The sequence below is a fragment of the Typopeltis vanoorti genome, chromosome 1 (genome assembly GCF_054136105.1).
Source record: "Typopeltis vanoorti isolate ZY-2024b chromosome 1, IOZ_Tvanoo_1.0, whole genome shotgun sequence".
Lineage (NCBI taxonomy): Eukaryota > Metazoa > Arthropoda > Arachnida > Uropygi > Thelyphonidae > Typopeltis > Typopeltis vanoorti.
Genome location: NC_143549.1, coordinates 169,893,916 through 169,907,924, shown reverse-complemented (window position 1 = coordinate 169,907,924; position 14,009 = coordinate 169,893,916). Strand labels below are relative to the sequence as shown.

The 14,009-nt window shown below is 35.0% G+C and overlaps 1 protein-coding gene across 1 annotated transcript in view; it reads right to left on the bottom strand.

The window, feature by feature from the left end:
- tst (superkiller complex helicase subunit twister) overlaps positions 1 to 14,009 on the bottom strand; it is a 362,155-nt gene that overhangs the window by 54,614 nt on the left and 293,532 nt on the right. Inside the window, exons 21-22 of the mRNA XM_090399997.1 lie at positions 13,319 to 13,529; positions 8,727 to 8,837 (exon numbers count right to left, since the gene is read on the bottom strand). Of these exons, the coding sequence (XP_090256123.1) occupies positions 8,727 to 8,837; positions 13,319 to 13,529 (322 nt within the window). The remainder of the gene's footprint in view (positions 1 to 8,726; positions 8,838 to 13,318; positions 13,530 to 14,009) is intronic.

Below are 14,009 nucleotides of genomic sequence, written 5' to 3'. Positions count from 1 at the left end.
GGATATATTCAGCTGTTTGCAGATGATGCAAAAACTGGATAGAGCAATAATCAATAAAGATGATATTAAAATTTTGGTGGATAATTTAAATAGATTGGCAATATGAGGAACAGTTATCAGTTTAACATGGCAACCTGTAAGGTAGGGATAAAAAGATTACTAACTTAAGAAAAAGATTACCAGGGTGCTTAAGGGACAACTGGGAAGGAGACCACCACACAGCCTTTTTTTTAAGAAATGCAAACAACTGACAAGGGCTTCCAACCTAAAGTACAATCCTCATCTTCTGTATTAAACCCCGTAAAGTGCCGACCTGGACACCGAACAGTTGAGTATGAGCTGGCAATTTGTGATTTAGCCGACCTAATTTCATTATTGTTGGCTTAAACCATAATGCTAAATGATGGTACAATGGACCAAATTTCATGCTCAGTTAAACATGGCTGTCATTATTTTGGTCAGGGAACCAGGCTAAACGTCAGTTAAATGCCAGGCTAAACAAATCCTGGAACATATCCCAATTCAACATCAGCAGAGTTCAAGACTGCTGATGTTGCATCAATGCAAAAGAAATGGATCTAGCAGAAGAACTGAATAAGCACCAGATCGATATAATAGGTGTTATCGAAACAAAGATGTCAAAACCATGTGAGAACTTTATAAGCAATAAATACATGTTATTTATTCAGGAAATATACTCAGGAATTAATGATCAGAGGCAAATGAAGGAATAACTATAGTATTCAACAGTAACTACGAGGATAATCTTCTTGAATGGGAGGCAATATCAAGTAGTGATGTGGGCAAATAGCAGAATGGGAACTAGACAATGAGACTTATTTGTGTCTATGGTCTCACAAAAGATTCTGCTAAGGAAGAAATGGAGGAATTTTTCAAAGCACTAGGAAGGTAGCCGACATGCAAAAAAAAAAAAAAAAGTTGGTTCTAGTCGAAAATCTAAACAGCAGAACAGGAAATGATTATCAAACATATAGAAACGTTTTCGGAAAACTTTTCTTGGAGAAAAGTCTAAAGCAAATAGTAATGGCAGGTGCTTTCTGGATTTATGTTCTGGACATGAACTAGTTATTACTAATACCACATTCCAACATAAAAAAGCGCAAGAATTCACAAGGAGAGAATATGCAAGAAAAAAGAAAAATCTCATTAACTATGCTATTGTTGACAGCAATATTTTCCCACTGGGTCAGGACATAAGAGCATACAGAGGATTTGAAATTGGAAGTGATCACCATTTAGTTTCGAGTATGATAAATAGCTAAATGAAGTCATGAGAAGATTGGTAAGAAAACATAAAATAAATATCAAGAAGGTGGCAAAATATTCCGGAGGCTGTTGAAAAAGCTTAGAAATGGAGAAAGAGTAAGGTAAAAGGAATCAGAGATGATAAAAGTGACAAAGATATTCTAGATGTTGGGTGAAATTACTAAGATTGCTAAATGAAGCAAGCAATGTCAGCACAGTGGTAGAAAATGCTCAACAGGAATCCATACATGTAGTAAAAGCCATCAAAAAACTGAAATATGGAAAGGCAGCTGGAGTGGATGATATTTGACCAGAAATGCTTAAATATGGAGGATAAAAGTTTTATGGTCATTACACTGTAAATCAGAAGGCCTAGTGAGAGAGTTAAATACCAGATGATTGGGGCGGGCTGTCATAGTATCCATCTATAAAAAGAGAAGGAAGCATATTGGAAGTTCCTGGCAAGTAAGTCAGCTTGTGCTGATGAGTTTTTGTAGAAAAAAAATTAAAAAAATAAGAAAACTGCAGAAAGGAAGCTTGAAGAAGAACAAGCTGAGTGCAGGCCAAATAGAGGCTGTTAGGATCATATTTTCACTTTAAGAGAAACATGCGAGTTATAGATCTGAATTTAAGTGTTGCAGATCTGAAAAAGGCTTATGACAAGGTGCAAAGAGAAAAGCTGTTCAAAACATTACACATATATGGTATAAATCGGACATTATATTGAGCAATACATCCCATACCGGCAACTGAATTAGAAACCTCTATGCAGATATATGTAAATGTTACTTACATAGCAATATGCAAAATACTTGGTCTTTGCATCACCATGTTTTCTAGGTAACTATTTGAAAAAATAGTTACCTATGGGGAAAAAAAGGATGTTTTGAAGTTCAAGAGCTTATGGTGGGTACAAGTCTGGCAGAAGCCACGATTTTGAAAACAGCAGAACTAACTGGTTTCTCAAATGGTGAGATATCCTGGTTGTTTAATCAGTGGGAAAATAATCCACATTACTTGTCTAAGAGGTATAACTATGGTCCTAAAACAGTCTATCAGGAATGAAATTGGTATCATCTGAGAAGGCTTGTATGGACAAACAGAACGTCCTGGGTACAGTAATTGACCAAAGCATTTAAGGAAGTCTGTTTCTGATCCATATCTCACCGGACTATGCACAGGGAATTCAAGAGGATCAGTACTGGCAATCATATGCTTATATGGAAACCAGTTGCAAGTCAGCAATTGGAATTGAAGGAGGTACAGGAAGATGGTTGATGTTAAATAAGGTGTGATATGGGGTGCACATTATCTCTATTGTTATTCATAATCTAAATAAATCACATTATGAAAGAAAGTGGTATTAAATCCAATATCAAAACTGAAGATGTTAATCTCAGTTCTTTTATGCAGTACAGGTCTGAAGAATTTCCAACTAAATTGAAATAACTGCTGTTATTAATAATAAGTTCGGTTGGAAAATCAGCAGTAAAATACAAAGACAATGAAAATAGGCTGAAACACAGAAAACATTTTCCTACAGAACAAGTAAAACATTTCAACTAGTTAGGCACAATTTTAGTGAAGATACTTGTCACTAAATATGGAAATAGACAACAGAATTACCAAAGCTGGTATGGAAATCAATTGAACAAATTTATGGAATAAGAGAAAAATTAGTCAAAACACTAAATTAGCTGTATACAAGACACTTCACACTCATTTTAACTCATGGATCTGAGAGTGGGGTTAGAAATAAAACACTTCATCAAAGACCAGGGACCACAGATATGAGAGTTCTGAGAAAGATTAGGGGAGTGAACTGATGGCATTGATGGCAGTATCGTATTAAAAATGAGGATATCAGGAAAGAACTTGACACTGTTAGCATTCAGTAATCTCATGCAGTATGATCAGTGCCATATTGAATGGGAGAGGGAAAGTTAGCAAAACAAATATTTTTTGCCAGGATGATAGGGAAAAAGGCCAAGATCTAGGTGGAGTGATACAGTAAGAAGTGCCTTAGAAGATCAAAATATAAGATTTGAAAATATTGAAGTTTTAATAGGTAACAGATTAATTTGGAGGGAGACTGTTGATAGGAATTTGTAAAGATATAACTTTTTCATGTAGTACTATAAAAATATCCTGTAGACCCTCTGAGAGTCTACAGGATATTTTTCACAAATTTGATGATTAAGATTACCATCTATGTACCACACTGATGGAACTGTAATGCAGAAAAATTGATGAACCCAGGGATTTGGGATTGTTAGTGGGTATGGAATTGAAGTTTAGAGGACATATTGCAAAACTAGTAAAAATGCCAGCCTGGTTAGCCGAGTGGCTAGCATAGCTGCTCTCCAACCAAAAGGCTGCGGGTTCCAATCCCACCATATGCATGGATGTTTGCGATTGTGAAAATACTAGTAGTGGTGGGTGGTAGATGCCACTGATGTAGACAATGATGGTAGTTGTGATTTGTTGTAGTTCGTGGATTGAGTGGTGGAGACAGAGCTGTAGGTGCCCTCCCTTGACGAGTCTTCGGACTCCCTGGAGGTGTTACATAATAATAATTCTTGGTTGCTGAAAAACACCCTGACAAGCAGAGATAATTAGATTATTATACTTCTTTATAGGGCATTGATAAGACCTCATCTTGACAACTGTACAAAGATCTGGTCTCCTCGATTTCTTGAGGATGAGGAGATGGAGAGAATCCAAAAGTGAGTGAACAAGATGATGACAGGGCTATGGAATGCACCTTATTACAGAAATTGGTTGATATGCAGAAAAGGGGGTGATATGATTGAGACATACAAATTACTAAAAGGTTTACCGAAATAACAGAATGCAAGAGAACACTGCTTGCCAGAGAATGACAAATTTAGAAAAATCCTTGCTTGTGACCTCCTCTGGTAAAAGGGTCGTTGTCCCCATTTAGTTATATTCATCTGCTGTTTTCATCATTCTCCAAATTCAGAAAAAAATCACTCTGACCTCCACACATTTCCCTGAAGGTTGACTTTCTACAACCCAGCTATCCAATGTTCACAAATCCAACTGACATCACTTTTTACAACACCACTGACCAAGCTGGATGAGATACAAAAGAATTTGTATCAGGAATCAAGAAATTGATTAACTCTCTCTCCAACTGCCCCATACCTCTGATCTTTTCTTAACCAGCTGATGATTCAGATATACCACAAGTCACCTTGATAACTCAGATCAATCTTGTATAAGTTTCCTCTTTCACACAGAATGATTTCCCCTCCAACCTCATGTCCTCTGGCATTACAAAGGTATCAAGTGGGATAACCTCTGAAACCTTCCACTCTTCCTTTCCATGATCAGACTATTGCTTTCATTCTTCATTCACTATTCCAGCCTTTCTCCACCCACTTGACAATCCATTCTTTAACAAAATATGTACCAAAGCAGCTGAACAAAAAAACTTCAGTATAACACAGCTGACTTGCAACAAGAACTATAGCTGCATTCTTATACTAAGGTTATGGTTTAACAAAAGATGCACCAAAACAACTGAAGAAAAAAAAAAAAAAAAAAAAAAACATAATGCAGATGGCTTAACAGAATCCCAGCTTCATTCTCAGAGATGAGGCACACAATAAATGCAAAAACAATAATCAGCAAATCCAGATCAATAGCAAAAGATCAATAGCAGAAAACTGACCTGTCCAAACACAAGTTGTACTTTCTGGTCCCTTCCAAGGCTAGCAGGTGCAACTTCTGCTCACTTGGTTATGGTGCACCATTTCTGGTATTGTAGGGAGTGATTTGCTTTGGTCATCTGTGTAGGAGTTGGCAGAAAACAATGATGCTAGGAAGTCAGCTTTATTTTTTAAGTGCTGCAATAGTGGTGGCATGCATTGTGTGATTTTTTGGCAAAATATCAGAATATCTCTACAATTGTACTCAAAGGAGAACAGTTTAGAGATTCCTTGAAATGCAAGCATATATATATATATATATATATATATATACACACACACACACACACACACAGTGGGGTCTCTTTTTATGCGGTAGATACATTCCACAGAAAACCACATATAAAAAATTCGCACAAAAAAGGCATAACTTATGTTGAAAAATTAGGGATACATTCCATAATTTTCTAAAACCACATAAAACTGAAGCAATGAATTAAAATAAGCCTAAAATCGCATAAAAAAAAGTTTATGAAAATTCAGGGAAATAAGAATGCCTAAGTTTGTTTTAAAGCTTTATTCATTTAATTTTATTGAAAAGTAAAAAAAAATTTTTTTTTTTACATTTTGTCATCAGAATTATCATCACTTTTAGACAATATTCGGCGATGTTTGCAAACTGGTGCAAAATCACTTTCATCACCCGAAGAGATAGTCAGCGCATCAGATCTGTATAGTAAAGGCAATAGTTCTTCACAAACAGAATTAGCTTCACCCTCGTTCTGTGCTGATTTTTTTCTTCTGACAATGTAATCAGAGATTAAACTTTGCAATGATGATTTCACTAATTTTTTATACAGATCATGATATCCAGACAAACAGTTCTACAGCTCACGTTTGAATTGAAAGGCTCGTTCAGAATTTGTCATTATTTTCGAATTTATTGCACAGTTCAAGACCTTCTCGAATTATATTTGCAGTGGGGGGGGTCTCCACTTCACATCGTTTTCTGGATCTTCGACAATATCTAAAGTTAATCGATATCCAATAATATCATCGTTACTAAAGCATTATCCACATGCTTGTTTCGAAACCGTAGGGCCGTGATTTTTTAAAAGTAATAGGCCTACAGATTTAAATTTTAATATGAATAAGAGACAAGGGACATTGTTTAATTTTGGTGTTAAGAAATCTCTTACTGAAGGTAGTGATAAGACATTTTTTGTGATGCAACAGATAGTGATTCATCCACCTCCAGCCTACAAAGCAATCTCCAGGATGTACAAAGAGAGGGTAAAACTATCAGCACGCAGAAGAAAAAGTCTGCATTCACTCGTAAGTACTTATAATATTATAAATTTTTGGTGATCAGAATGGGATATGTCAATGAAAATCAGCACAAATTAATTTAATGTTTATGTTTAATTATTAATTAATGATCAATTATTAATTAATAATAATAAATCAGCTAAAGTAACAATTAATTATTAATTAATATTACAAAATAACTAAGGTGTTCCATGAAAATTTCAGGATTTGTGAAGTGTTCCGTCGTAAGAAAAGTTTGGGAAACGCTGGATTACCCTATTATTGGAATGGATTCTCCTTCTGTTGACATGCACAGAAGTGTCAAAAGATCTCATATCTGTGGGCGTACTGTACTGCATAACTTCAAATCCACATAAAAACGATCCACATAAAAAGAGACCCGAGTGTATATATCCAACCTATTCCAAAAAAAGGAAGATAAATATCTGCTGTCCAACTACCCATCAGTCCTCCACAAAATAACAGGGAAAATGTTAGTCAATTACAACCAGTATGGATTTTGTGATTCTAGATTCATGTCTGACATCTCAGTCTAAAATTACTCATCACTGAACATGAGCAGTGGAAAAATTTTGAGAGACATTCTGCAACTCTTGACATTTTCAGAGCATTTGATTGTGTTAAGCATTGAGGTCTGCTCAGTACACTGCCTTCATTTATTCAACCTACTACCTTCTGTAATAAGCTTTCTTTCTGCTCATTCACTGTATATCATGGTGGATGGCTTCCTCTCTTCGAGCTTCTCCAATGCAGGATTGCCTCAAGGCTCTATCACCATCATCAGTTACCAACATGTGGAGTTACCTCCACATGCATCAGTTACCTCCAGGCATTACTGGCACAAACACATTGCATCAATAGCTTTCTCAGCCTATAAAGAAAAAAGTCTTCATTCTATGCCTAAATGACCAATTTTCAATCACCACTAATCCTATCAACAGCTTTGCAGTACACTTAATTCATCCTACTCATTCAACCCTGAGTAGGTTGAATGAGTGGTGAATTTATGCTAAAGTGACCAATGCCTTAAACCTTGATCTTCATGTCACCCTTCAATGGGATGAGGCTAGCATGTTTGCCTTCAGTTCTTCCAAAATGTAGTCCTGTCCTCTCCTCTTACAAAAGAGTTCTTAGCACACCTACTCTTATCCTCAGTAATGCATAAATCACCAGATATGATCACATCTCACAACTTGGATTGACAGTTACCTCCAGGCATTACTGGCACACACACACATTGCATCAATAGCTTTCTCAGCATATAAACAAAAAAACACGCATTCTTTTCAGCTCAGAGAAAAGGTTACTTTTCACACATTCACCTACTTGAAAAAATCCCAAATCTGTCCATCCTTAGAACTGGTCACATGTTTAAGTCATGTATCCAAAACCTCCCTGAAACCCCCTCTCCCACTGACTCACTCCAACCACTATCTCAGAGATGTACTGTTTCAGCTCTGTGCCTTTTCTACAGGTATTTCCATGGATGCTGTTTCAGTTCACTGGAGCAGCATCTTTAGCCATTGTTCCTCCACTTTCTGTTAGAACATGAGTAGCATCTGCCAAAGATTTCTTTTCAGTAATTATTCTAACCTACTTCTCTTCCTCATAGTGTTCCTATTATACGCTCAAACTATTCATGTGTCAACAGATCTTTCATAATCCTCCCTGCACTCCACACATACACACACCACTAACATGCTATATGTTGTTTTTCTAATCTCATGTGTATGGGATCAATAACAGAGTGTAATTCATAAATGAACACATCAGCACTGTTGTGTTTTTGTGCATAAATATGTAGAGAAAAATATTTAAAAAAATTTTTTTAAATGAGAAATACCGAAAGAAATAAGGATGATACCAATAAGATAAGCTAAGTGAATATGCTTGTACATGTGTACAAGCATACAAGAATTATATGTGGGTGGAGATGAATGGTGAATGTCATAGTATATTTATTTATCAGTTTAGCCACAAAGGTGATTAAATCAATATACTGTTCACATGCTATTCATTTTTTCTCCCACTCAGCACTGAATCAATCTCAGATTATTGCTGTAAGGGGGGGGGGGGGGGGGTATTTGGATACTCTAGTTTTCTCTTCACAAACATAAAACTGACCTTGAACATATTTCATGGTAGTCACATGTATATTCTTGCATAAAAAATCAAGTTGGGTAATTAATGTAGTCCAATTTTGTAACCCTAAATAGTTTCATATTTCCTATTATAAGGCTGATAACAATAACCATGAATAAGATCATAGAATAAATAGCCCGAATGTGGCAATTTTAGCAGTTGTTTTGAAGTGATTTATAAAAATAACTGATATAATAAAAAAAATATAAGATATTTTTTCCAAATTCAAACAAAATCAAGTTGATTTCTCTAGTTAAGTCAGTTCAAATTTTAAAATTTGACAAGAACAACAACAGTTTATCACAGAAGTCTCACCTGAAGCCGCGATCTAAATTCTGGAATGAATTGCAAGCTTTCTTCAGACAACAAATAGTTTAACTTCTTCACTTCATCCTCTATTTTTAGCACTTCACACATAAGAGAAAACTAAAAAAGAAACATTTTACAAAACAGGTCATAAAATTTGAATAGATTTAGGATGGATTTAAGTCTGACGATATAAATAAAGAAAATTTTATTTTTAGCCTTTCAGTTCTTCCAAAACATTTTTTCTAAAACTAGAAAAAATGTTTTGGCTATTATAATGCTTGTTAATAATTATGGTATTTAAAAGATTCCAGTCATGTAATATACATTTAGCTCTACACTCCCCTCTCTTTCACTTTTAATATTCTGAATTAATGAAATTGTAAAAACAATCTTGGTTCCAATGAACTGAAAATATGTTAAAGATGTCAAGCTATTTTAAACCTCGTTTTACTCCATTTCCCAAGTAAGCAAACAGACCAATAAGTCAAGTTTGCGCCTGGGGCCACTACCCAGACTGGTTTCGAACTTTATTGAGGTCTCATCAGTGGGAGCCAGGCTTAGAAATACCAAGCCTATTCCACCTTTACCATGAGTTGCCTAGACCTGCACTACTTTGCGGATCACCTAGACTTGCAATACGTGCAGGCGCAAACTTGATATTTGTCTGTTTGCTTACTTGGGAAATGGAGTAAAACCAGGTTTAAAATAGCTTGGCATCTTTAACTATATTATACCCAAGGTAAAAAACTTTCTACATCTATCTCTCATCCTGAGATTTTTATTTAATAAGGTCAAAGCACCTTATGGTAACTTGTCTTGGTAAAATATTTATAAGCTTTGTATCACTTAACCTTGGTATTTCTAAGCCTGGCTCCCACTAATAAGACCTCAATAAAGGTCGAAACCGGTCTGGGTAGTGGCCCCTTGCCTTTAATGCATAGATCATACATCTCCTCAAGGAGATGGGCTTTGCATTAAGGGTAAATATTAAGAATAGTGATCAGAGCTTATTCCACCTTAACCATGAGTAGCCTATACTTACACTATTTTGCAGGTCACCTAGACTTGCAATATGTGCAGGCACAAACTTGACTTATTTGTCTGTTTGCTTACTTGGGAAATGGAGTAAAACCAGGTTTAAAATACCTTGGTACCAAGGTTAAAAAAAAAAAAAAAAAAAAAAAAAAACTTTCTAGTACTGAAAATATATTTATTCTCTCTACTGTAAAATAATTCCAATAGTTTATATATGTGAAATTTGATTAATAACCACTGAAAAAGTAATTAATATCAGATAGTAATATGGACAGTGATTATTTCAAAATATATATACTGATTATTTCTATATCTATGTTTAATAAAGTTGAGGATTTTAAAAATTTGTTGGAAGTGAAGCTGCACTTTGCTGGAATAGTCTGCAATTCATTAAGCTTTATTAAACAGGTGGAAAAAATGCAAGATTACTTTTTTTTTATTTGTTTAGAAAGTACTAATTGTTTTTTAGGCTTTACTGTTTTCTGGGAGTTTTGCTTTTTTGAAAACTTCTTAATTCAGAAGAGAAGGTGGTGTGGGATTGGGACTATTAGAGAAGATGGAAAGAGGTGGCCAGAAAGAAATGAAAGTGTCCATGAAAGAAAAAGACAATGAGGTATAATACAGAAACAGAGCATCTCTGAAATAGGTGATTAGAGGGAGTCTGTATAAGAGAGAGAGAGAGAGGGGGGGGGGGCAAATCATCCACATTCTTCAGGATAGCATCTAGCATTCTTTAAGAGGTGCACCACCATAACAAAACAATATTTAACATTGGCAGGATTTGAGATTTACAGTGTTGGGAATTGTATGAATTATATGTAAGACATATGGAAGCAAAACATGGATTATGACTAAAAAATTGACCAACAAGATGAGGATTACACAGAGGAAAATGTAAAGTTCATTACTTGGTATTACCATTCTAGACAGAAAGCACAACACTTGGATCAGAGCTCAGACTAGGGTGAGAGACATATCAGCCATTAAAAGATTCAATTGGCAATGGGCAATTCATATTGCAAGAAATAATGCTCAAAAATTGACAAAGTTAATCTCTGAATGGTATCCTAAAGATGGAAAGAAAGCTACAGTCAATGAAAGGGTGGAAAGATTAGATTAAGGAGATGGCTGGAATGCAGTGGCATGGAATGGCTCAAAATAGGAATGAATGGAGGACTTTGGAAGAGGCCTTTGTCCTTCAGCCATTTTCTGGACAGAAAATGGCTGAAGAAAGCTGATTCAACATTGTGTGTGTGCATGTGTGTCTAAATTCCTGAAGATGACCACCTTAACACGTTCGCTGCCATGCTACTTTGGCATAGTCTGTTCCCATATGCCGAGCAATTTCACTTCTTCAAGGTCAGTACGGTACTCTCATTGCTGCGGTCAGTGTCATACGAGTATACTCGTAGTTGGCTTGTGCAGAGCATATACCATCTATGAGAATATGCAGTTTTGATCCTAGCTCCACAAGCCAAGGTTTTCACTTCTTCAAGGTCAGTATGGTAATCTCGTTGCCGGCGGTAAGCATCATATGAGTATACTCAAAGGTAGCTTGTGTAGCTGGTTTACCAACTATGAGTATACTCGTAGTTGGCAGCGAACGTGTTAATGTAAAGGACAAAATGTAGAATTTTAACATTAATTTTTTTTTTTAATCGCAAATGGTTGATGATTCCATAAAGCCAATATAATGAGTGCTGCTCACCAATCACTTACAATGAAAGATTCAAATAATAGTTTAATGATTCCAATATTTCACCTCTATCACAGAGATGACACTGAGAATACAATATAAAGCACTATAACATGCAGATGAGTAACTGAAAGCAGAAACAATCAGAAATCCCTGAAGTTCTAAGAAGTGCACCAAGAGGTGTGCTTTGGTTGTCAGGTGGATCTAAGAATTACAGTTTTGTCATACCATGAGGAACTTCATGCTATTTTAAATAAGGTTAGGTTTAGTTGCTTTTTAAGAGCAGTTTCTGATTCCAAAGTTTTTTGGGTTTTTTGAATCAGTAAAATATGCATTATGCTGGATGATGTAAAATTCAGTTACAAAATAGAGGAGATGCAACATTGTCCAGAACATCAAGTCAGAGGTCACAATTCTATGAAACCATGACCAGCAGACTTAATAACTCCATGAAACTATCATACATTATTATAGTGCTACTCAGGTAACAAGTGTTTTCCATGCACCCTCATATATAAATATATCCATCATACTGAAAGAGGATGAAACATGATGTAGCTCAATAAGCCTGGTTTTTTTGTTCTGCAGTCAAGGTTCTGCACGCCTTAATCCATAACAACAAAATATACTGTTGCTGACAAAAGCAAAGACCTATCATGAATCAAATCTATTTGATGATTATATGATGAGGTAACCTTCTCAAAGAGTAAATGGCCCAATCTATCAGTATTTTAGGCCCAGATAGGCTCTCTGTGAATGTGGGCATGCCTAATTGCAGTAGAAGTGCAATAGAAGATATAGCATTTTTTCCAAATGAAATCTGATTTTTCTCTTTCTTTGTACTCATATTTGGTGTACAAGTTCAAAATAGCTTTTTGACAAGCCACTAATCTTTCCATTATAAGCCAAAGCTTTGTATATTGAATGGTTGCATCCATTTTTCTGCAATCCATCAGAAGGATATCCCATGATTTTTGGTAGGATAATGTATAACATATGTTAAGAATATTAAGATACAGTGATCTTTCAATTATCTGACACTGAAATAACCAAAACTCAATTTAAACAGTTCGTGAACTATTTTAATATCTCAATGACTCTTAAAATAGCACATACAGCCTGGATGTATAAGCTTTCTGTGGATGCCATGTATGTACAAAACATTTTATAAATTTGAATAAGAAGGATTTAAGAGGGGAAAAAATTCCCTTACCTGAACAAATAACATTCAACTAGAGATGCAAACATGAATTAAAATAATCCAATTCTTGTAAATTAGACTAATAGAACAAACCATACTACATTTGATAACAAGAGATTATTTGACACAAACTACTGAAACTTAAAATTATGTAATCCTTAGCCTACCTATGGTACTAATATTGATGTACCACAAATTTATAGCCTTTTGTGAGTGAGTTTCACAAATCCTGATATACATTTATTTTATTTTCTGAAAGTTTATAAGCTTTTTTTTTTTTTTTTTGTTGTATAGTTTACTTCTTGTGCTTATAATTTTCTTTAAATTATACAGCTCCAAAGTCTTAGTTGCCATTTTCAGATTATTCTATTTAATATCATACCTAAAAGTTTCTTTTGTAATAACCATAAAATTTTGGCATAACTAAAGAAAGCTGACTTCTCTCATATTTTCTATGGGCTGTGTATCATTATATACCTCAAAATTCAAAAGGAAGAAGCAGCAGCAATAAGATTAGAATCAAACCTCCTATATATTATTATAAAAATAGCAAAGGGGGAGGGGAGATCAGTTGTGTTGAGTGAGAACATATCTATACAAAAAACATACTCTATTGAATGAAAAAGTTTATATTACAAAGTTAGTGATTAACATAGAAAAACTTACATGTTCAGAAAAATTAGGACAACTCAGACATGAGAACTTTCCAAAGTTTCTCTCTGCATTATTTAACTGTATCAATTTATCTACTTGTTCGACATCTGTCAGGTGAAATTCTTTAGTGGGGTTTAAGATAGGAAGATCTTCAAGAGTATTTTCAGCATAGCACTGCAACTCTTGTAATACCATATTAACAGCAGGTTGAGGAGGATCATTCCTATATATAAATAATGAGAGTTTGAGCATTTGCAGATGCTCAATTATATTTTACTAAAAGTAATAATTTCCACAAAAGAATGCTGGCACATTAAATGCAAGTATTTTTTGAATGAAATTGTTGATAGTAACCTAAAATGATCACTAAACTGATAGACAAACCTGTTTTTATGTGAAATAGATCTGTATAACCACAATATAACAAAAAAAAAAAAAAAAAAAAAAAAAATAAGCTAACGCCTTTTAGTTCCCATATAGAGACTAGGAGAGGCCATTTTAACCCTATCTAACTTTTGGAGACTGAGTGGGCAGTTCAATCTCTGCTGGTAGCCAATCAGAGATAGCTGGCCCAAGGCTATCACTAATTAATCGGTACACAGTGAAGAAGGTGGCTAACAAGTGCCACCATCTCATGGTCTCTAACCCTAGTACAATATTTTTAATGTCTGAAAACAGTGTAGGTGTTCGATAGCTGATTTTC